Source organism: Buteo buteo, chromosome 3 (assembly GCF_964188355.1).
Source record: "Buteo buteo chromosome 3, bButBut1.hap1.1, whole genome shotgun sequence".
NCBI classification, from domain to species: Eukaryota; Metazoa; Chordata; class Aves; order Accipitriformes; family Accipitridae; genus Buteo; species Buteo buteo.
The window spans coordinates 8,674,998-8,700,662 of NC_134173.1; the positions used below are offsets into that span (position 1 = coordinate 8,674,998).

General features: G+C 39.6%; 1 protein-coding gene across 1 annotated transcript in view; it reads left to right on the forward strand.

Annotated features, from left to right (window-relative positions):
• GABBR2 (gamma-aminobutyric acid type B receptor subunit 2) overlaps positions 1–25,665 on the forward strand; it is a 484,603-nt gene that overhangs the window by 84,245 nt on the left and 374,693 nt on the right. The window contains exon 2 of the mRNA XM_075024282.1: positions 19,306–19,443. Coding sequence (XP_074880383.1) covers positions 19,306–19,443 — 138 coding nt within the window. The remainder of the gene's footprint in view (positions 1–19,305; positions 19,444–25,665) is intronic.

A 25,665-nucleotide genomic window follows, 5' to 3' on the forward strand; every position in this document is an offset into this window, starting at 1 on the left:
AAAAAAGGAAAAGATCATGCTGATAGTACTATATAAAGCATAGGGATAGCATGTCCTGTTTTTCATCTCCTTGTACTAAAAAAATTTCAAATGCAAATTTCCTTAAAAATACATTTTTCCATACTGATGCTGCAGTGTGTTGGACTACTTCCTTTCTGTTTGAATGCCAGCAGTTGAGATTGCTAGATCTGAAAAGGCCTTGTGTAAACTACACTGAATAACAGAGTATACAATAATGAGGCAACATACATGATGTTCTCCCAAGTGAAAATGATACTTAATGCTCAGTAAAAAAAAAAGTTGGATGTCTGTTAGAAACCCAAATTAGCAGTGTGGCAAGGCAATCTTATAAAAGGATTTCATCAGTTCGCAAAAGTCCATCACAAAAGTGGTTTCTCGGAGGATATTTGCTATATGTACATCTGCTGCAGCAGCATGCCCAGCCTTTTGTACTTAGTTAGAAGTCTCAGGTTGAACCCTTTGAAGAGGGATGCCATAGTCAGTAGGAATGCAGGACAGAAGTATTGATAAGGTACAAAGAGCGTTGGGTTAGATGTGGGCCTGAGCTCAGGATCAAGTATTTGTGGAGCTGGGATACACAGGAGATTGTAGGAAACTCAGGGAAGCATATAGAAACTGTATAGACAGAGACTTATTTCTGTCACTCTTCAGCAGAAAAGATTATGATTATGATGATTTTTAATGGGGCTCTAAGTAAGCCTAGCCCTGGGGTAAGAGTATACAGAAGGCATGAATGGGGAACGATTTTCAACAGAGTGTGAAGGAGTAGGATTGGAGTAAAAATACTTGGGATGTCTCGGGGCAGAAGTGGTGCTAGGGTTATGGAGTACTCGGGGGAAGAGATGGGAACTCTACCTGATAGTATGTTCTTGCACACACAGCTGCCATCTGCTATTTCCCTGCCTATTTTAATCAGATGGTAGGAAATCAAAAGAATTTTTTATTTGATTACCTAAAGGAAGTCATTCAAATGACATCTGTCCTTAAAGGACAAGGGCTCACAATCACAATTTAGATGAAGGGTATTTTAGCGCAGATTCAGGCAGTGCCATTTTTGTGTGCCAAGATTGTTTCAGGTCCCCTTACCTCTTCTAATTTTACCATCTCTCTGTTCCCACCCATTTGCTACCCCAAATTAAATCTTCCTAATACTATTTTCCCACCTTCTAGATATAGAGTATAGTACTTGCCTGAAGGACAAGATCCTGATGCTGAAACACATGAATTACGTTTAAGTGTTGGTCTCTTGTAGCTGTAGGCTTCTGTATGTCTCCTGACCAGTAGTAACTCCAGGGTGAAACACTGTGTACCCTACAGCTGGGGAGTAAAGTGATGGGGAGCAAGGACTGGGTTCCACTGGGTGTAGCATATGTTGGCAGCTTCTGGGGCTGCTCCCAGTTCAAGGAATAGTCTTGAGAAAAGCAATGAATGGACCTTAAAAATGTTTATTCTAAATCAGATCCCACTTTTCCGCTCTGTTTACCAAGATTAGCAGATGCCTTCTTTCCAGGAATATAGCCTAGACAATCTGGTGTTTTCTAGGGGAAGTTGTAATTATGTTAAGTTATAAATACCTTAAATGATTATAGTATTTCAGTATTTCATTTAAATGATTACAAGGAAAATTACTATCATTGCTTTCACTGAGCTTTTGCAAACTCTGACTTGCAAGGAATTATTCTGGGAAATAAGGTGACACATCCTGTGTTTGTGGACTAAATATTGTCATATTGTGTTTTTCCTCACCTGTTTGAAGTTGCTGGGTGAACGTGAGAGAAGTGCATAAAAAAATGAAAACATAGATATCACTTGCTTGACTAAATGTTGTTTAAAAAAAAAAAGAAAAAGTTTTTAACTAGAGAAATTGAAATTCATCTAGTTAGAAAAATTGCAGCAAAACATTCTGATGTTAGTACAAAGAAAACGGCAGATGATACCAATTGTCCAACTATCCATAGCAATTTGTAAATAATGCTCTTTATGCTAGCACAGAACGAATCATGGTGGAAACGTAATTTAAAAAAGCAAAACAAAAACCAATATTTCAAATAAAATCTCACATGAGAGCCAGAGACCATGCCGTTGTTCTGTGAAAATTATCGATGCCATTCTTTCTCGAGTATTTTATATATGTTCTTATTGCCGTTTTCAGTAAATGCTAGCCAAAGTCATCTTTAGCTTTCCCAATGCAAAGTGATTTTTATTGGTGGTGGAAAGGTGTGATGCAAGCCTTACCCTAGAAACCTTGCAGTCTTTAACTGCACAGCTTCATCCCAAAAATGGGGTGAAGACCCTATTTTTTTTCAGAGCTCATGGGTGCTGCTCAAAATTTTGCAGATCTTGTTGCATCGATGCTGGAATTACTGCTGGGTTAGCTAGAATCAGTGCTGCATTGGAGGCTGCTGTGACTGGACATAGTGTTGTGAGGCTGATTTTGCCTTTCTTGCTTTGTTTCAGCTCTTGTGGCTACTTGCTATTGAAATATCACAAATTAGTTTTGACTGAAAAGTACCCCTGGGGGTCATCTGGTCCAACATCCTGCTCAAAGTAGAGCCGATCTTGAAGATATATCAGGTTGCTCAGGACCTTGTTCTGTTCAGTGTTGAGAATTTCCAAGGATGGAGATTTCCCAGGCTCTCCAGTTAACCCCTTCCAGTGCTTGATCACTCAGTTTGCCCTTTTTTCTCTTTAATCAGAATTTGTCTTGCTGCGACGTGACTGTGACCTCTTGTTCTTTCATTGGGCATGTGTGAGAATAGTCTGGCTCCATCTGCGTTCCCCCTATTGGGGACTAGAAGACTGCCATTAGAGACCTTGGTAGCCTTCTCTTCCTGAGGCTGAAGGAGCCCCGCTTCTTCAGCTGTTCCTCATGCACCATGTGCTCCATCACCATCCATTTCGATGGCTTTCCTTGGATTCTCTCCTGTTTATCAGTATTTCTTTGGAACCTGAAGGCTCAAAAATGAGCCCAAGACATGAAACGCAGCTTTAACAATGATGAGCAGAAGGGAATAGTCCCATCAAACCGCTGGCTATGCTTTTGCCAGTGCAGACCGGTCTGCAGCTAGCACTCACTACTGCGTAGGCACACTGCTGACTCATGTTCAACTTCTTGTTCACCAGACTCCCACTTCCCATTCTCAGAGTGCTACTTAGCCTGTCAGTCCCCAGCCTGAACTGTTGCGTAGGGCTATTTTCTCCTACGTGCAAGACTTTTTGGATCTGCCTCGATGAAATTCAGGAGGATGCTGTCAACCCATACCTTTGGCTTGTCAAGGCCCCACCGAAGGGCAGCCCAGCCCCCCAGTTTGACTTGGCTGAGTCAAACACCACCGTTTGACTTGACTGAGCTTAGCTAAATGAGTTATGAGCAAAGCACTTCAGTTTGCTGTTCCGACAACTTCCCTGAAGGCGAAAGCTGTGTCTTTCAGAGATCTGGCAAGGTGAAGTCTTGGCCTCTGTCCTCTTCCACTTGGCTCCACAGTTTGTGGGGTTGCCTTGATGTTCCCTTTAGCTCATTCAGCTTTTGCCTTTTTGTACTTTCTGAGGAGTTCCTGAATCATTACTCTAACTTACTGAATTCCTAGCTAATAATCTCTGCTTTGCTAGCCTCTTATAGAATTAATCAATGACATCAAAAGCGGGTTTTATGTTTGAACATCACCAAACTCTTTCTTCAGGGATCAATGGCATCAAGGAGTTGCTGCATTTAGATTCGAGTCTAAGAAGGGTTAGTCTGACAAGCACTTGCTGGCAGGGGTTGGACTCAGCATAAAAGGGGGGTTAGCTGACTTTGACCTTTGTGTTTAGAGCATTAGCTGGTATTTAGAGCCTTGTGTTTGTGTCTCTTCTCAGCTTGAGGTAGTTCAGTCCTGCCACTCAGAAGCGTTTTTTAACTGTCAGGCTGAAGATGGTCTGGACAAGGTATGCTTCTGCTTTTCTGCTAAACGTGTCCTGAAATTATTTGAGCTAAATGAGAAGCATTACTCTGTCTAGATGTTCAGATGGAAAAAAGGTATCTTCTACTCAGGTCCTTGATGCCTGTTTTCGTGGTTTATATTAAAAGGAAACAAAATCATCCCATACAAAATAAATATTTTTCATGAAGCAGAAGAAATATCTTTTTGAAGACATTACTCAATCATAATTTTCTTAAAGTTTGAAGTCCCGGAGTGAGTAATGTTAATAAAAGTGCTTACAGAAACTCCGTGAGGTTTTAAAATGGGGCTTATTTGCAAATGGCAGGCAATTAAATTATTTATAACAGATTAAAGCTGTGCCAATATCACTTCTATTATTTCTAAATAGAAAGCAGTGATGTTTGCAGTCTCTTGCACAATCCAGTACAATCTGTGTGTCACTTCTAAAGCAGGTATCTTAAAAAATGTGATTTCTTGCGGGAAAAAAAGGGTTGTCACTATGCTGCACTAATACTTCATATCAGATTAATTTACACAGGTCTTTCATAAGATAGTCATATAAGTTTTACATGCTTTTGATTAAATGGCCTTTAGAATCATAGCATCCTATTTGTTGGACCCTGAGAATTTATAATTAAGAACTTACCCAATATTTACTGAAGATGAGAAAGTACAGGAACTAATGCTGCTAAATCTCTTTTGAAAAGGCCAGACTAAACTGTTAAATGACATTTCGAGGTGTGTGTGCAAATTCATGATGGCGATAAACCAAGAATTGCGTTAGAAAGCGAATTATTTCTACTCAGCAAGGAATATGGGAGTAACGAGTATAAAGTTGCTTATAATACATCTGATGGAGTTAATGCACAAACAAGTTGAAAACCCACCAAAACAAGACTCTAAAGAGTCTCTTTTTTAAATTCTCAGGAGCTAGTCAAAAGAAGAACTAGTACTTTGTTAGCTGTGAGCTAATCTCTGTTTTCCATATGTTGTGGTATAGAGCAGAAGTACGCAGCACTCAGAAGGTGATTATCAATACTCTATGTACCAAGTCTTAAGTACTGTAAAGCCTTCTGTATGTTGATTTGAATATTAAAATGCAAACTTGAGAAATAATTTCTGAGTAACACTGCAAATAACTCCTGTAGTCTAATTTTTCTAAATTTGTTTTCTATTGTGATCCTAATTAATTATGTTCTTATTTGTTTCTAATGTTTATGGTTGAACACACACTGTTCAGAGTTTATGAGTGAAGTAAATTCACAGAAGTGATTACAACACGATGAAGAAAGCAGTGGACAAATTTTCTGTTTTCTTTCCCTCAGTAGAGTTTTGTTATAGTGATTTTAAAGCATGAGGAGTTCTGAAATCTGGAGGTGTAGTTGTTTTGTCATATCTGCTTCGAACTGATATCTGTTGAAAAATTCTGGTAAGCTGAGCTTAAAGAAGTGAATAAGCTTTTGTGGTTAGGGGAGACATACAACACTTTTTTTTTTTTTTTTCCCCAACTCAGGCACATGTTTGCCTGCTAACACACCATGTGCCAACCAAATCCATGTTAATATTATGCATTTTGTGATTAATAAGTATCTTTGCCTGTCTCTCTTCTTTGGTGTGGGAGTGAGTCTGCTATCTTCCAACTCATATAGTAGCTTAAACTACATTTTGAGCACACTGGAAGCTGGTACTCATTCAGTCCTCTTTGCATCTAACAGTGTAAGTAGAAGGCAGTGGGGAATATCTATCCCTGTTTGTTCCACTGGTTTTACTGTTCCGAGGGAATACAGTCTCCACTGCACCTGAGGAAGGGGCTGTGCCATGGTCTCACGATCTGGTACCTGGTTATTTATCACCACGTGCTTATTAGCTCAACAAGTTGACTTCTGCTTCCAGCTCCATTCATTGGAGAGATCCGTGGGGTGGTGGGGTTTTTTTTGTTTGCCTGTGGGTTTCTTCTTTACAATTAGTATGTAGAAGTCTGCTGGTAAACTGTCATGTTCCTGCAGCCGAGATATGGGGTGTTTTGAAAAGAGCATCTCCTTTTTTTGTGGTTCACCCTCAAAGCACAGCAATTACGTAAGTGCCGCAGGAAGATCTGCGGCAACCGGCAACGCCGTTGTCCTTCTCCTGCCTCTGCCCCTGGGCGCAGGCACCGGCACACACGTACGTACACGTCCTCATTTGCCAAAGTGGAAAAGATGGTGTGAACTCTTCTCACCTGCTTCAGCATGAAGTCAGCAGACTTCTATTTGAACAACTATAAATATCGGCCGTAATTTGCCAGCTTGCTTTACCCGAAGTGGGAACCACTCACACAAACTTTTCCCACTGGGCTGTGGAAGGGTAGCAGCCAGGTGATGGTTTCTGACCACAGCCTAAGTAGAAAACATTTTTTCTTGGCACTACTGTGCCATTTGGGCTACAGCACTGGAGTGTGCCTGCTCTTGTATTTTCTCAAAACCCTGAAATCCTAACACAGGCTTGCTAGTATGCGTTCTTGCTACTGGTTTTGAAACAGATGTTGGTGCAGGAGGGAGGCACAACGCTTTCCACAGCTGTCACTTTTTATGCAGTTTCAGGTGACCAACAGAAAACCTGTTTGTACCAGAAGACTTAATGACAGTAACCTCTTTCCTCCCCTTGAGGCACTCTGAGTGTTGCATCTATTTGATAGATATCAATATTTGAAACATGACATTTGAAATCTATTAAGGTATTCAGAGCACTCGTTCATCTTGAGAATGGTTTCCTTGGGCAGGGTTGTTGTCAATTTAATATTTCACCTGGTCAGGACTTGCACATTCTCCTTCAGTTTGTTGCCTAAAAAAAACACCAAGAAAATTTTAACTCATTCACATAATTTCTTTTACCTTTGTGATGTCATAGTAAGGAATAAAATTGGTGCAGAGCTGTACAAAGTACTTTTTTTCACTTGACAATGTAGTGTCAGCCATGCTTGACAAAATGATTAAAGTCATCCTATTAGCATTTTATACCATTTCAACCTGTGAGGATTCTGGGTGACAGTCAGTACTTATTTGGCAAAGGGATGTCAAGAATCTGTTAAGTTCCCTGTGCAATCTTAAAGCAATTTAGCTCTGTTGGAGTACATGGTGTAACAGAAAGCAGGCTGTCTCAAGGAGCTTGCTGGCTGCGTGATTTTTTTTTTTTTTTTAAATCTCTGGACAAGTTAGGACTGAGTGAGTCTGGAAAACTCATGGAGATTTTTAAGGCAGAGAGGTCTTTGTAGACAGATGGAAAAACTGATTTGTTTGTCTATCCAGGTACTATACTGGTCTGAAAATTTTCTACTATGATGATTCAGTAGAGTTTAGTCAAGCCATTTTTTGTAGAGTTTAGACAAGTCAAAAAAGTCAATTTACACAGCCATGAATTCTACTCACGCATATGAGCTTTGCCTACAGGGTAGCAGTGCCTGGCAGAGCATTGTGTGCCAAACTAATAGCAGCAATCAGTGAGGTGCCAAATAGAACCACAGTGTGAAGGTAACTGGACAAAGGACAGAGGATTTGGTGGTTTGGAACTTTGTCAGTGAGATTTCTGTAGAGTTTGGTTATACACAACCAGCAGGAATTACTAGTTCAGTGAGACGTGTCTGAGGGAGTTTTTGTTGGGGTGATATTATGAAGGAAAACTGTGCGCGCAGAGACAAAACAGTCTCTTTTGGGGGTTATAACTCTTATAGTTCAGCTTGGGCAGTTCAGCAAGCAGGCAAGGAGTCGAAGAACAAATGAGTTTGTTGTGAACGTGTCACGAGCATATACCACATTTAACAAACTAAATTAGGTAACTAAGGGAGAATTAGGGTGACCTAATTAGGCTAGGATGAACAAGCTAGCAAGTCTTAGCTTCTAGTATGGATTGTTTGCAGTTTCCAGACTTGCACTGCTCGTATTTGCTTTTAAACATCTGGGAGGTTGACCTGGGGCTGACTGCAGGTTTAATCTATGCACTCTGTGGGCATTTCACCTGCACGCAGCCCAGCTCTGTTTCACTTCTGTTCCACGTGTCCTATTTTTACTGGAGCATAAGGAGGGAACCCCCAAGGGTTGATCTATCAAGGTGAGTAATACCCTGCTCTTGGTAAGCTTAATTAAGATTCGCTGTAGGTGCTCCAAGGGGGAAGAGTATTGGTCGTTCTGCTTGCAGAAATCCCATACTATTCTGTTGAATGTGCATGCTGAGGATTTATTTGGTAGTCTGCTAGCCTGCCTTGATCTTGCAAAGGAACTGCTCTTTGTTAACCAGGTTGCAATTTGCAGCATGGAAGCAATGCCTTGCTTGTATAGCTTTAAAGCCAGAGAAATTTAGCGTCCATGTGTGAATGTGAGAGGACCATGACGACGAGTCAGATCCACCATTCCATGTTTTTGAAGTGGTTCCTAATCTCTACTAATTAGTTTCCTGGAACATAAAACCCAACTACATCAAGGTGAGCCTTTAAATAGGGAAACCCCGGATTAAGTTGGGCAAGTTTTATTCAATAAAAGGCTTGAGGAAATACCTGCAGTAACCCTGCCCATAGAGCTCATGAAGTTTGAATCCTTTTAAACTGTATTTCCATTCCAATATCTCCCTGTACTTCCAGGGCTGCTCCTTTTCTTTCCTTTGCCTCTGAGGCTCAACTTTGAGCCTGCTCCTTGTTGCAGCTAAGCCCGTGACGCCTCAGGTTCGTGTTAGTCTGCTGGTTCGTTTTTGGAGTCTCTCTGCCGCTGTCTGCTTTCCTGGCCCGTTCTGCACTCAAGAATTGCTTGTGCTGTGGGAAATGGGTAGCGCACCGTTGTGGCACAATGATGTCACACACAGTGACACCATTTGTCATGGTGGGCTTGAACCAGGAGCACATTCAGTCTCTCAGGTGCTGCAGATCACTTTGCTACATTTTTGTTGTTGTTGTTATTTAAAAAGTCCCTTTTTTCCAAAACGTTCCCAGAAATAAGTTGATTGGACCCTGTAGTTCTCCCGTTAATAACTGAGTTTATTGTGGCAATTTGTGCTGCATGAAATATGGTGGCCAATGGGCTCAGGAGAAAGTTTGAATGCTGTAGCCATTGCAGGCTTATTCCACCTACCGGAAAAAATCCACTGTCAGGCATAACTAAGGCAAGCCCAAGTCACATTTCAAAATTTGGGTTTCAACCTGAGGGAGGAAAAAGATACTCTGGGGGGGGGAAAGGAGCAAGGGTCCTAACCAATACTTGAATTTTGAGGGACTTTGGTACCTGCTGACTGTCAAGTACCGTGCCTGCTCACACACTGAATGTCACGCCAGCTGGGTAGTGGTTAAAATAAAATTGTGTTCTCTGCATAGTGTCTCTTTTGCCAGGTATTAAGGGAGAAAAATGTATGATGTTTACTTTGCAGATATGCACTCTATCTGTTTCCAGCCTGAGACTTCTATAAAATGGTGAATTATTATAGTCTGGTTAATTTAAGCCAAATTAAAACATACCATGAATTTCATTTGGCTTTTATGGGCAGACTTAAATGGTAGCTTATCCAAATGATCACACATTATTCCTCCTTAAATAAATTAGCTTAGCAGAGTTTTATTCATTATAGACATGTTCAACTGTTTTATATCACAGAAAGATTTTAATTAAAAATCATAGACATGTGATGAAGACTATTACACCAGATTTTCTTGATTAGGTCAAGGTATTTACTTTTGCTATTCTTAATTCATTAAGCCCTTTCTAAACTCTTACTTTGTCAGTTGTATTGTTTTTCTGACCTGCGTCTGTATTTCCAAAACTCTTGTTGGGGAATTAAAATTTAAAAAAAAAAAAAATAAAAAAAAAATCAAACAATATTGCTGCAGAACAAGCCATGCTGGGAGCTACTTGTACCACTTAGTGTTATTCATGAAGAACATCATCCTCTAAAGGAAAAGAGTTTAATCTAATTTTCAAAAAATACCAGATGCTTTCTGACCTTTTATTAAAATTCAAATATATTCTCAAGAACGCCACAGACATCCTTGTGATAGCTTAAGAGATCTTCTCACGTTTTCTAGGTAAGCAACCTTCAGAAGCTATGAGAATAATTCTGAAGGGCCTCAGAGTGATCTGTGCCTGTTGCCATCCTTGGTGAATGTTTATTTAGAAACTTCTGTGGTTGTACCCTGTTGCCCTATGATTGAGGCACATATGGGAGACTTTATTTCAACATGACACTCTTAACCAGAAAGATACTGAAGAGCTGTTTTTCCATATCTTCTCACACTCAGAATAATGTCTTACTTTTCTGATGTGAAATTAAAATAAAATATCAAGAAAGATTTTTTTTTTTTTTTTTAATCTTTTAAAAGTAGAGTCTCTTTCAGGAGCTTGTAGGTCATGGAAAAGAAAGAATTTATATAGCAGATTCCCCCACAACTGATTCTTGTGGATTGCTGAGGGCCAAGTGATTTTTCAAAATATTGCATTCCTATCTCGGTTTCAATTGCAGTTTATTACTCAAGAGTGGGGTGCCAGGCATACTGTGATGTATACTGCTGTTACTTCAAATGTCTTGTGCTTGTACACTTCCATTTTCTTCCATCTACAAGAGCTTCCTGATTGTTATTTATCAATTCGGATTGTATTGTCTCCTTCTGTATTCTCTAATTTCAGTCCCTCCTTTTATTTGCCACAAAGAGTACAGCTGCAGTTAAAAGGAGTTTCACATTTTCAGTACACAAAAATTTCCAGTGTACTGAAAAGAAGCAAGTCAACAGTTCAGAGATGGTGACCCACTCCTGCATTAGGTGATATTTCCTTCTCCCAAAATGACCTGGGAAAAAAACAATCCTTCTATTAAAACCAAGTACATAGTCAATAGCAGACTTAAGAAAAGGAGAATGTTGGTAAAACTCGACTTTTTAAAGGCAGTTTCAGAAAATTTATTTTACTAAACGTAGAATTAAGTACTTCTCTGTTAAGTTTTGATTTATTATTTTTGATTGTTCATGCTGAAAGTCATATCTTTTGCAGTGCTTATACTCTAGATCTGGAAAAGAAAACCAAATACCATATTTAAATGACACATCTTTCACTTTTGTGACTTCTTCCCTATATTCTAAAAAGCACACGGAATGGAATAACAGGAAATCTAACTGAAATAGTCCAACAGAGTGTGACTGTGAAAACACAGGCTATTTATGATAATGTAATAATAAATGGTAATGAATGAAGGGAAGAAAAAGACAAGGCAAGTACAAAGTTGAACAATCAACATTAGCGACTCTGTATTGAGCCTGCCAAAATTATCTCCCTTAGCTCTTCATTTTGTACTTGAGCTGCAACTGGCAAATGCCTTGTAAATCTACTACAGCACATGTCTTTCTCTCAAAATGAGAGGCAACAAAATAGTAAGTAGTTTGTAACAATAAATTTAAGTGATAATGATCTTGGGACTCAAGTGTCTGAAACAATTAGCACCTTTTGAGGTTACTTAAATGCAAAAACACAACTGATTTCCTGGGGGAATTTTAAAAAGCCTTTTGATGCAAATAAAGAACAGGGATATTTTCCTCATTTCTTGAATAATTAAAATTAATTTTTTGTTTAGTTCGAGATCATTGTAATGTTTGAACTTCTTTGGTAAAAATTGGAAAAGCTGGAGAAAACTGAGCCAGCTTATTCTCAACAACAGGACATTATTTTTTTCTAAACATCTTTGAAGATATTATTTTTTCCTACCCTATTTCTCTGGACTTTTATGCTTTTCCATGATTCCACTTATTTCCATAAAACATAAGAGCAATGGAGCAGTATAGATTGTGTAGGGAGGAAGAAGTGAGCAAGACATTGGTCTCCCTGTTAATACTGAATGTACCAAAATATCTGATAAGTGAGCACTGGGATGTCAGAGAAAACAATACAGTACTAAGACATAGGTTTACTTTTTACATATTTATGCTATAAAACTGTGAATGTGAATGTCCACGTGGAGCTTTAAAGATACTTGGAAGAATTTCTAATTCAAGCTGACATTGTGTGTATGAACATTCATCCATTTTAATCAATGCTGCTAATTAGAAAACATCTGTAAAACTGTTTTGTGTAATATTATTGGATTGATGCAGAAGCAAATGAGTTAAATAAAATGGACTGTATGTTGTGGGAGAGCAAATGCCGTGTGGATGTTGTAAAAATCCCCTCTGGCCCAGGAATATTTGAATCAACACCAATTTGATTCTGGTTAGATGATGGGTCCAGCTGCAGAATAATCCAGCAGAACTCAATAACTTATACTGTGGGATCTGACTAATTGCTCATATTGCACAAGAGGATCTCTCTGAGGCCCAAATGTTAGCTTTCCATTAGCAATTCTGAATGAGATGTTAGAGTTGTGAATTCGTGTTCACCATCTTACAGCCATCCTGGCCAGCATTACCCAAATTACGAATTTCATCGCTGTGCAGCCCTAGAACAACTCCTGGATTTGATCAGTGGTACAGCCAGAAAAAAGGATACAGTGGACCCCATCTAAAATTATTCACATGTGGGGTCCTCCCCGGGCTGCAGGTGGAGATGTGCTCCCCCATGGACCTCCCTGGGCTGCAGGGGGACAGCCTGCCTCACCAGGGTCTTCACCATGGGCTGCGGGGGAATCTGGAGCATCTCCTTCCCCTCCTTCTTCACTGACCCAGGGGTCTGCAGAGTTCTCTTGCTCACATTTTTTCTCATTCCTCTTTCACAGCTGCTGTTCAGTGGTTTGGGGGTTTTGGGGTTTTTTTGGGGTTTGGTTTGGTTTTTTCTTTTTTTTTTTTTTTTTTTACCCTTTCTTAAATGTGTTATCACAGAGGTTCCACCAGCGTCACTGATGGGCTCAGCTTTGGGCAGTAGCGGGTCCGTTTTGGAGCTGGCTCTGTTGGACGTGGGGACAGCTCCTGGTGTCTTCTCACAGAAGTCACCCCTGCAGCTCCCCTGATGCCAAAACCTTGCCACATAAACCCAATATAGTTGCATTATTGGAAGGGAGTGATCTTCATATTGCAAATATACCAAATGTTTCTTGGTGATGTCTAACAGTTACAGATCAAGGAAAGTCTTCAACTTTGAGGAAAGACTTCAGCTTCCAAGCTGAATGCAAATTCACTGTGAAAAGAGGAAGTCAATTTGATCTCTGCTATTATTGCATATTTAATCGTGGTGGAAACTTAGGCAGAGTCAGTTTTGATTACACAGGATTTATCTATTTGCTACACTCTAACTCAATTTCATATTGGAGTTCTTAAATTGGAATCATCCAGTGTAAATGTTATATACTTGAAGAAATAGTAACAAGACAGAAAATGTAAATCATATAAATGAAAAAAAAAAAGGATAAAATATATCTATTTCTCTTATAAGGACATAGGAAATTTTTGTTTATCTTGCTGGGTGCACTCAGTTCCCAAATAGTGAACCAAGAAAAAGAAAAAGATGTTGAGCAAGAAGCTGAGCCTTCACTAGGTGTTTAGACAGTCTCTTAGGAAATGAGGTGACGGAAGAGTGAATGGTTACCCTGCTGTGAAGTCAAGTGACTTAAGAGGCAGGCAGCACCTGAGGCAGAATATAAACTGTTAATGGGATGCCAAGCACCAGTACCTTAGTGGTAGCACTCTACGAACTATTCCCTGTACAGCAGGCAGGATCAGGTAAAGAAGTTGCTAGGTAAAGTCTCAAAGTGTGTCAAGAGGTGTCAAGGTGAGAGGGTTAATTTACTGCAAAATATTTCACTGAATAGATTAAGTCCTCCTCTGCTGTGTCCACTCCTTCTAAACCAAAATGAAATCGGATTGCTAGTAGTTAAAATTAAAAGATGATAGAGAAATCGTATACAGAAGAGCCCACGGTCTGGGATGAGTTAACTTCAGTTTTAAGATGCAGAAGCTTGGTGTAGTTGTTGGAGTGGGTTACTTTTGTTTTGTTTTCCAAATGCTGAACACAGGAATGGCTACAGTGGTTCAGCCCAGAGTTGGTGCAAGTACTCAGCATTGTCCTGAAACAGTTGATTGGCAGGACAGGGCGAGCTTTTACTCCTGCTTCCCTAGAACACTGTCCTAGCCATCAATGATCTGTGATTCAGGAGCTTCCTGAGAAAATCACTGTCTCTCTATTAGGAAGTATTGAATTGTTTTTTGATCTATGAACTAGTCCAATTTCTTTTCATGTATTTGTGAACTTTCAACATTCATAACATTCCCTGGCAAGACGTTTCACGCCTACTTTGCAGGGTGTGAAGAAGTTTGGAACAAATGAAAGGAAGCGCTTTTTCTTTCAATGGATAATTACGTTGTCACCAGATGTTGTGGTTGTCAAAGTGCTGGTTCCAAAAGGGGTTGTACAAACTCATACAAAGAAAATCCAGTTACAGTGGTTAAATGCAAAAAAAAAAATAAAAAAAAAAAAAATTGCTGGCTTTGAAAGTACCTAAGTTGCAGATACTTGAAAACAGAGAGGATACCTCAGGAGAAGCATGCCCTGCCCATAAACCCAGGCAGAGGATATTAACCTGATTGACATTTGTTGTAGCTCAGACCAGTTGTCCATATGTTCTTCACTGAATTGTCTGTATTGCTTGATGACTTCAAAGTAGTGAATGAAAATCAAATGAAAATAATTTTTGGTGTTCCTCATCTCTTAGATCCTTTCAGGCTCATAGTCTAGCGCAGAGTTAGTTCCTGAGCAAGATTTTGCAGAGGATAGGAATAAGGCTTTGTACCTCTGTTGTCTCTCTTCAAGCAAGTCTCATCATATATTTATGAGCACTTGCTTCTCTTTCCGGTGGTATTCAGTGCAGAGTGCTGCTGAAAGCTCTCGTATCACTTGAAAAAGTTTGATATTTCATTATGAAGATGACAGCTGTTGGTTTTTCCCTCTCATCATAAAGGATCTCTAACCTCGGTAGTCAGTAGCTCAATAGATACCAAAATGGTTCCTCAGGTTTACTTTTAGTCAGACAAGCAGAATTGTGCCAGAATATAGCTGAGAAGCAGAATATAGCTAACTGAGAAACAGCTGGGCATAGCTATCCAACAGCTAGAAATCTAGATATAATCATTCATCTGACCAGCGCATCAGTTCCCAGTAGTTCTCATTGCTATGTGAATCAAATGAGCTCAGTTGAATTACAAGTATCTGCTCTTCTGCTAGTCCTGTAATTACTCAACCCTGTCAATGTTACAGGAGTCAGCAAAGCTTTATGTACCAGACCCATACGAATTTCCATTCTCTGCGCTAAGGATTCGCCCTGTGGGTTTGAGTACCCCCCCCGGCACCTCTCGCTGGCAGCCAGCAACCCTCGCGAGTCGGTTCTGCTGCTTCTCCTGACTTGAGTGATGTGTGTCCTTCACGTGGGACGTCCTTCCTCCGAGCCGCAGAGGGCATTTTGGGTACAGCGGAGAAGGTCTCGCTCATGTATTCAGCTGCGGGGCTCCCCAGAAAGGTTTCTGGTCCTCGCGCACCCCTTAGGCTCCAGCAGCGCCTCCTCCCTGCGCCTTCGCATCCTTTTCTCGGCGGAGGGTGAGAGGTTTTTATGTGCCAGCCTCTCCTCTGAAGAGGACTCAGGAAGGTTAACGCTTCAATCCCCAAACTCATTCGACTCCTCTCCTATGCAGCAGTTCATCTGGCTATTTTTCTTAATTAAACTAAGTGGTTCTGTTTCCTTGGAAATGGAAACTGTGCCTTTGTCAGGTGCCACCTGTGATGTTAATCTGTCTTTGTTGCGGTGAGAGGTAGGACCCTTCACAGACCTTCGCTTGGTGATTTGCTGGTATTTCTCCGTGTGAATTGTCCATATAATCTGTATCGAGTCAGTGTGTTAAGAGACAGGTTTAATGCAATTTTTTCATTGATATGTATGTTTGCTACTTACATGTGGCTTATTACGGGCTTTTGACTGAGACTAAGCACAGCAGTTAATGTGTTTGGGGTGAGTAGTTCTCAGCCTCTTTCTCTGAAGAAAATTGTAGCATGTACCAAATCACATCTATTTGAAATTCCAGTTATGGTAAAACCACATTTCTCCGATGAAAGGTATTGCAACTGCCCTGGGTGTTTCAACGCGCAGTTCAGCAGCAGCACAGCATGGCTGGCTGTTCAGATAGGAGTCAAAAGTGAGCTGGCTGCAGTTCAGCTTAGCAAAATAGAGACGTTGATGACAATTTAGGTGAAAGAGCAAAACTAGCTAGCAAAAGCCGTGTTAGCTCCTTGGGGTGATATTTTTTCATCCTTTAAGTTTGTGACTTTTTATGAGGGATTCTTTCCCCTTCGTTGCTGTTAGTCATGCTCCAGTTAATAAGCCAGTCAGCTTCTCATCATCCACATGTGGCCAGGACTTGCTAGCCTCTGCTTTTTAATGTGGATTTTGGCTCTTACGCAGTCTTTTGTTGTACTGTAATGGGATTGCTGCATAACGTTGCTCCTGGACCTAGTTGTAGTCGCCTGGCGACAAGAATTCATGAACTCCTACAGTGGGAATTTCAGTGGTATCTGTGCTCGTTGTCTTTCAAGGATGTTGCCCCCTTTTAGGGTTATATATGTAGGGCTGGGCAATAGAAGATCATGGGCAGCAATGGTGGCCGCCTGGGATCTCTGAAAAAGTCAAGTTGTTAAAAGGGCTCCAGGAGCTCGCTAAGGATACGTTCCTCAGACTAGAGGCAGGAGGAAACCTTTTCTAACCGCTTGTCTGTCTGGCTTGGTAGGGCTATTATTTTTATCTGAATGTTTATTTTTTAATGCTTGTGACAGACCGTTCTGTTGCTTGCAGGGAAGAATGTTATACACAGTGTATGTTGAGAAATGTGACGTTAAACAAATGTGAAAGTCTGCTTTCTCCTATCTTTCTCATTTTTCCTTTCGTTTCTGTCCAGTCGTGGCCAGCCACAGTATTAAGTTCTTTATCTCTGAGACACACTTTGGACTGTTTGGGCAGTTTTGCTCAAGGAGCAGACTGAGTCCTGTAATTATATGTGGTGGCCTAAAAGAGAGAGCTGAGACTAGTCAGGAAGAAAGTATGAAGATGAGAACATGGTAGGCTTTTAACTGATTCACACTGAAGAGAAGTCCACGTGTTATTGTACGTGCTTTGGATTGATCAGTAACATATCTCAGCAGTGTGAACCTTTCACTTTGGGAGAGACGAATAAAGTTTTCAGCATACCTTCCCAAGAGAATCGCTGTGTGATTGAAAAAGGGTTGTTGGCATGCAGGTATCTTCATAAACAAGAAAAGATCAAATAAATAAGAAAGAAAAAACCTTATCATAATAGCAATTCTGGACCTCCCAGCAAATTGACCTCCTGGGATCCGTAACTGCATAAGGTTACTTTACTGCAGAGAGATACAATTTGTAGGCAAATAATAGTTAAAAATGCATCACTGTTTTGTGATGTAAAGGTGAATTTTAGTATGAATTTTACTTCAGATAGCAGACCGTAGGTCTTTATTGTTTAGAATGCAGGATTTTATTTCTCCGTAACTTTTTATGTACGTAGCCCTTCATGGGCTACAGCTCCTGACTGTTATTTTACTATCAACATCCTCCTTATTTCATATATGACATGTATTCTTCTTAAACTGTTACTCAGTGATACATTTAAAACATGTGACATAATGCAAAAAAAAAAAATTATCTGGTTTTAAATTGCTATGAAAACCAATTCAACAATTTCTGTTGCTGCACCTTCAAATGGTGAGGTGGATGAGGGCAAAGGCTTGGCTAAATGTCAGTTAAGTTCAGATACTTGAAGCTCTAGTGTCCTTGGCTGCTTATAAAAGTAAAGAAGTAGCTGAGCCTTCTAGTTGCGCTTGGAATAAACTGGTCTTTAACGAGGGGGTGGAGGAGTAAGAGTGGAGGAAGCTGCTTGTTCCGGTAATCACAATCTTAATTCCTTCAGAATGTGAGCTTGCCACCAATCCATCAAACTGACAAGGGAGCCTCTGCCATACTGAATGTTGTTTTGTTGGTTTTTTTTCCCTGTAATAAGAAGGAAAATGTTGTGCTGTATTATGCAATTTAAAAAAAACTATGCAGTAAAAATCTGTATCTGTTTGAATAAGTGGGAGCAGTAATTCTATTCCTGCAGATAGAATGCAAATAGAATAATTTTTCTTTTAGCATATTAATTCAGTAAGGAGATTAATATAAGCTTGCAAACTTCTTAGTCAAAATCTTTATTCTATCCACAGAATGCAATACAATTACTACTTGGATTCTGATAGTAAATGAACTGTTTTATTGAATTGTCATAATGAAATATTGGAGGCTGGTGTGTGATAGTTCTTATAAAGACTATATTTGAGGAAGACTTTGTAGAGGAGGCAAAAGAGGGCAGAAAATTCTGTTTCAAAAAGGGAGATAAAGAAGTGGCTGCTGGTAAAGCAGTGGCAGCTACCATTATAGCCTGGTGGCACTCCTGACTTCCAGTATGGTTTGGAATCAAATTCTTAACTTCAGATACATAATTTATTAATACTCTGCTGCAGGCTCAGGAATTAAGCCATGACTACAGAAGTTATTATGAATGATTGATACTACTCTATTCAAGGATTGATATAGCTTTTGCAATACTGACTGGCATCACTCTTTCTTTCTTAGGTTTCAGTCCTAGTCTCGGTTTATGGTAAAATTCTTTACACCTGAAATAATGATCAAACTAATTATCAGAGAAGCCCAGAACAAGTCAGGTTAGAAGGGACCTCAGAAGGTCATTTAGTCCAGTCTTCTGCTCAAAGCAGGGTGAGCTATGAGAGCAGAACAATTAATTCTTAGAGCTTTAAAAGAACTTTCTTTTGATATTTTTTGAAGACTTTATGTTGTCCTTCTAAATAATAGGCACTCTACTATATATTTTTTGCACAGAATACTGAGGTTGGACCTTAAGGAGAGGTTACTTAGGAGTCTTAAGTAGAGACAGAACTTTCTTTACAGAGATCATGAGTAGTGTCAAACTTTCCTCCAACTATGGAAGTCCTGCTGACATCTGGGTGTGTTCCATTCCAAATTTTGCTTTGGGAAATGGTAGCTCTGAACGTAGAAAAGGTTTCAGTGAACCATTTTTTGTTGGGGCTTTTTTATTCTTTGTCAAATGGTGGTACCAAAATTCAGATGTTGCAGCTTTGGCTTGGAAGGAAGACGTGAGGGGTTTTGAGCGATGTAGGGAGGGCTTTTCCTATTCTTTTACTGTAGCACATTTAGGGGTCCAGAACAGAGTGCTCCAGCTTTTCACGTTTGGGTCTTAAAATGTTGTACAATTTTTACATCGGTGCAACCTCTGAATTTTTTTCCTGCCCAGTAGTTTATTTCTTAGTTGACTATGTTGTTTGTGACATTGAATATTGCCTCTTTTTTTTTTCCTTTTTTTTTTCCCCAGTGTGACAATGCAAAAGGACTCAAAGCCTTCTATGATGCAATAAAATATGGACCTAATCATCTGATGGTTTTTGGTGGCGTGTGTGCAACAGTTACTTCTATCATTGCTGAATCTCTAAAGGGATGGAATTTGGTTCAGGTAAGGCATGGATTGGAATATATTCAAATGCTGACTATCTTGTATCTCTGCATCTTTTGGTTTTAATTTGAAAAGCATCAAATACTAAGTTTCTAAGCTTAACATTTTGTGTAATTAGTGTATCTCAGTTTTGAAGGTCAGTGAATTTGTATGTAAAGAACAACAGTTACTTCTATATAGTACTAGATTTTAAGGCTTGGCATTGTGCTTAAAACACTTCTGAGTATGGGGCAGCAGTCGTGTGTCTCAGTAGGTTAATTGAATAAAATTAATGTATGTGTCTCAAAAAGAAACCTAAATGAAATGAAGTTCAGTCACGGTAGGTGAGCAAATCCAGGACTTATCCAAAGTTAGAAGAAACAACTTGTCAGGCCTTAAATTATGGTACACTGGGGTCTTTACTTGGTCTCTACGCAGTCATAATGCAATAATTCCTATTGACTTTAAAAGTATTGGAAGTGCATAAATTGTAAGTAGTAAGTGCGTATGTATCTCAGTATTTGGCTCACAAAGCACATTTATTCCCAGCTATTCTTCTTTCTGACTTTCTCAAAGGTCAAGTTTGTGGAAAGGTTCCCTCTGCTGAGGAATCACAGTTTATTAATACTAATCTTTAAAATGCAGATGATAACAGCATGATTTTCTTCATTTCTTAAATCGTCTGTCCAGTGATGATCTTTGGATTGGTGGCTGTTCATGCAAGGTAGCCAGCCAGTTTTGCTTTTCAGATGTGGAATTGCCCTGGCTTCCTGCTTGATAGTCATATTGCCCAAAGATAAGTTTGTATAATTTTTATTAAAATAAACAAAACATTCTATAGCAAAATAATAATAATATATAACAATTACCTGAGGTTTCAGTTACAGATTCCTCTTTTCTGCCTGGAATACTCACTGAGATTAGTGCAGAATGAACAAATGAGGCATAATTTAAGTTTGTGAAGGTGATGATGATCAGAGTACAAATGGGAAAATCTTAGGAGGATAATTAAAGTAGCTTGTTAACTGTGTTTGCAATGCTTGTCATATCAGATCTTTTTTTCTTATGCTTCAGGATTTTTTCTGATGTGAAAAACATCAATTCCACTATGGAAACAAAATAGTAGTGTATCTCTAGGCAGAATGGAGAAAGCAACAGAAAGCTTGAAACTGTCATGTAACACTCTCTCTTAAAAATGGCCTAGTCCACAGCCTATAATGAAGTATGTGGCTGGAGCTCTTTTTTTTCTTTTTTTTTTTTTTTTTTTGAATTTGTCACATGGAACTTCCAGATGATGTAGGTTGTTTTAAGGCATTGGATTTCATTGTGCTAAATCCTTTTCATTTGCAGTCAAGTTCTGCGTACTAAGGTCTGAAAATCAATTTGTTAATGAAGTTGCTCAGTCAATAAGGAAGGGCAATTAGAAAGCTTCTATTTGCTTTTAAATGCCTGAATTTGTCAATATATGAAGCATTGCTACCAGACAGCACCTATGTCTTTGTATTTAACCACTACAGCTGTGACTGTCTTAAACATTATTAACGATATCAGTATATCAAGGGATTCTTTGCCGCTTGGGCTTAGTATCCTGCAGGCACTAGATAAATCCTCACATGGTGTAACTCCACTTCATGTCAGGTTTTTGTGTGTTGATTGACTGAATGATGAAAGAACGCAAATGACAGCATGGCTGGGAAGCGTGGCAAGGCTTAGTGAGTGGCATAGCAGCAATGGAAACAGTCTAAATACAGTTTGTGAAAGTGTCATGTCATACGGTGACAGCAATATGTGTATCTGCAAATCAGCAGAGGTAGCACGTATAAGATAGTGGGGAAATGGAGTACAAATCCTTCCACTCCTCAGGATCCACTGTCATGAGCATCTTTGATTAAAAGCATAACTTGAATAAAAGGAATAGATAGAAATCTGTAGTTCTCGGAAGTAGAGCAACAATATTCAGCCTGATAAAATACAAGACTGTCCTCCCTCAAAGCTTGAAACTTCACCTCAAGGGATCACAGCAAACTCACATAAATAGTTATATGAATTTGTCATCACGATCACAAAATGATGCAGTCAAGAAGAAGGAAAGCAGCACGTAGGCAAAAACTGACCTGACATTGTGTTATCTAATAGAGGTTTTGCATTTGGATGTCTGACTCCATCGCTTTGTCCCTGTGCAGGCAGTCAGGAAAAGAGAGCTCTTAACCCTGGCAGGAACATTTGATTTGATTTACACAGGTGTCCTGTGGTGGAGCAAAGTGATGACTGTCTTCTGTGCAAGAGAAATGCAGGATGATACTGATAGTACTGGGAGGAATCGGGAAGAAAAGAAGAATGACAGAATATAACAACTGAAAAATTGCTTTCCTTCGCAAATACAGTATGAGGCTGGCTGCCTGCAAAAGTTTTCTGAAAGCCTTTTAGCCCTGAATTCCAAGTTTCTGGGTGACTGCTTCTCATCAGTTTGGGGGAATTTTTCTTTTCTGCCTCTTCCCCATACTCTACAATAAAAAGTCTCCAAAAACAAACAATGAAATAAAAGGCAAAGAGTACAAATGTGCTGGAAATTATCATGTTGCATTTGCTACTCAGGCAACATGATAGTGGTGACGAGAGGGGAAAAAAGGAAATAAATTTTCGCAAGGCAGCTTTAGTTTCTACTCTCCTTGCTGTATGCTGTTGATAATGATACTGTCTTTTTGACTTAATTGGTTAATTCAGGTCACTGATGGCCAATCCAACAATGTCAAATAGGGAAGACTATCAGAAGTTGAGAGTCTCAGTCTGAAGGTGACTTGTCTTATTTTCTGTACCATACCTAAACAGAGGGGACTTTTCCTCCCCCATCTTGACAAATTTTGATTTACTTATGATCAACAACAGAAAGGGAGATTCTGTTCTCAGTTGGCTGCCTTCTACTGCGGGCTGATTTAATTATCTCTCAGTGTAACAAAATTAATGATTTTTTAATGGAGTGTTTTGTACCTGTGGAAAGAGCAAGTTGTTTTAGTCTGCAAACACTTAAGTCATCCTTAAGGACCTTCACTGAGGTATGCTAGGTGACACAACCTGCAAACTGTTTTCTGAACATGTGTTCTTAGTAGGACAGATGCAGACACCCATTCCTTAGCTTCTCAAATGAAAAGCTTCCCCGTGAGTAATCTCTGTGCCAGCAGTCCTTAATTTGTTGAGTGACAGTCTGAGCACGGGCTGGAGGCTGCGTGTGCGGCTTTGATCTCCAGGCTGTGGTGTGGAATCTGTTTGAACCTTTGGTATTTTGGTTAAAAAGTGGCAATAATATTCTGTGCATCTCACGGTGGGTCATAAAGGCATGAAGGTGTAATACTGGGCAGTTGCTGTGCTGTAGGGGGAATATTTCGAGGTCAAATTCTACCGTATTCATCTTATCCCCATTCCCTTTCAACGTGTAGTCAAGGCAATTAAACAGAGTGAAGAAGAATCATTAATAGTATCTACAATATATTGCAAAAGACCAGCTGTGTATTTTTATCTTGTACACTAAAGCATTCCTGCTAGTATCCAGGTAGTGCAAAACAGAGGAGATGGTTTGCGATTCAGTCTTTCTCGTCTGTTTCAGGATATCTATCAACTGTTTACCTCTCCATGTGAATTTCTTTCGGTGGCAAAAACATTGAATTTGTATAGATCGCTGTTTCTCCTATTTTCCATTGTCATCTCTGACTTTTTTTTTTCCTGATTGCCATATTAACGTAAACACTTACCCAGGATGAGGATTTTCACCAGACTGTGGAACTTTCTCCGTTTTGGAGATTTGTCTTTTTCTCTCATTGTGCTGTTTACAATGTCTTACAGCCTGCTTTGTTCCCAGTTTCCTTTAACTCTGGAAATAAGCCTCTGCCAGAAACAAAGTATAAATGTTAGTGCTTCCTTGGAATATCTTCTGTTTCTACATATTTAATGTAATCTAGTCATAATTGCCAGCTTCTAGGCAAGTAACTGCTACAGGTGATCCAGTGATTAGATTGTAATGACATTCAAAACAGAGAAACCTTGTTTTGGATTCAGCATCTTATATTGGAAGGTTTTCTAAGAAAATTATAGCTACTTTAATCATGATGTATTACTCACTTTGTGGGCATATTAATACTGGGCAAGTTCACATGTTAGAAAGGGATGTTAGAAAGGGAAAACTCATTTAGTTCTCTAGCTCATGTAGTTGAGTGTTAAAGAGCCTGCCCTGAGATTTGTTTTATTATCCCAGAGATCCATAGGTATTCAAGATCCCATCTCTGAATTACCAGAAAGACTGCTGGTGTTCAAGAAAATCAGTGATTCTAGGTTTTGGTTTCCTTCTGAAACAAGGCTGATGTAATTGCATTGTCAGTTCCTCCTAACAATTTCTGACCACTAGCCAATTGCAACCAAATTTTAACAAAGAGTTTCCCAAAGATTATTAGTTTCTATGCGTTTCTGTGAAAATGAGCTGTGGAGGGATCCAAATTGATGAAGGAAAGGCTGCAGCGTGAGCAGAGAGAACTTGGAGCCAGCTATGGCATGTGGTGCTCCTTGTCCAGCTGCTGTTTATGGGAAGGGGACTGGTGGCACTGGGAAGAGATTTTAAAAAGCAGCAGAAAGAAAGTTAAGAAAATGCAGAGAGGGGGTGAAGCCCAGAAAGATATGAAGTGGGAGTTGGGGTGTGTGTTTGTGTGTGTGTGTGTAGCAGCCTAGGATACATGTATCTATAGGAAACGAGGCTTTATTAGCTGGCTCTGTTACTCGTCAAGATTTTTGTTATTACAGAATTTCACAACTATATGCAGGTAATAACTGGTGGTTTTTAACACTTAAGTAATGCAAGTCATTACAGAGGTTTCTATACTGGCCACTGAATCAAATTTCTTCTTGTTAATATCTGAATTTTCTAAATCCTCATGCTTGTTACCCAGAGCTCTGGCATGGGCACTTAAACATTTTTATAAAAAATGCATTTTTGTTTTTGTTTGGGTTTTTTTACATTCCTTGCCACATTTGTTCCAGTACAGTGAGTTTGTTCTACTTTCGCCTTCACTGCACAATTTCCACATATTATTAGTTTGAGCAATGAAAAGGGCATTTAAACTAGTCTTTGGCTAAGAAGATTAGCTACTTCTATCTACGAGATGCAGGCAGCCCCACTTGAACAGGCCTTTCTCCCACTGGAATATGACCCAATGCACCACAAAACTAGAGTCTTCAGCTTCTTGGCCCACAATTCACCATCATAGTCTTTTTTTTTTTTTTTTTTTTTTTTTTTTTCCCCTCTCTGCTTTCCTATTTTATCTCCTGGGATTGGAGGGATTTTATAAACTTTCTGTACTTGCGTTGTACTTTTAATAAGCAAAGTGCATGAGGGGAAACACCTCTTGCAATCTTAATATATAAGTGCAAACCTGATGACATTCTGGTCTTGCTTTCGGGAGTTAGCTGAGCACATGAGGAAGTTTTGCTCACTTCGCTGTAGGAATGCCTGGGAGCTCCTGCACAGGAAGAAAACACAGCAGGACTGACCTTCAGGCAGAATTTCATGTGAAGTTTCTCCTCATTTGAGAGAAGCTCTGGTGAATTTGGAGGGAGACAGACCTTTTAGTTCTGCAAATCCTCCCCTTGATACCAGCTGCCAGCGGGAGCTCTGCCGTTATTGATGTGGCCCTCCCGAAGCTCTGTGGTTGCTGCTGGGGAAGAAAATGCAGGGGGAGTGGAAAGAGATCAGCGGTACCATATCTCCTAATTAGACTGGGTCTCTCCATGTGTGGACGGATGCATACATGCACAAGGTAGAACAGACTAGTAGGAAAGTTGTTGTATATTCACCCTTAAACTTAGAGAAATGAACGTTGCAGTGCAGCTGGGGAGACTAGTCTAGGGCAGAAGAATTAATTGGGTGACAAAAGTTCTTTCACAGTGATAAAAATGCTGGCCCTGATTCCTAGTGCATTATTTCAGTTGTACCCCAGGGGAGACATTAGCATTACGTTGCTGTTAATAGCAGAAATTTGGTCCACAAAGTTTAAATTGAAAATTTCAGAAAATTTCCAGGCTGAGGTGTGATAGGAAATGCATATCCTATATTCCAAATGCACTACAAGATTTAGCAGGACCTTCCTTTCCTTTCTTTCTGTCTTCTGCCTAAATGTATGAAATTGATTTATATGGCTTAACTTGGCTTTCCTTCAGTTTGAAATTGGCTTCTATCCAGTATTCACTTTATTTAAATATGAT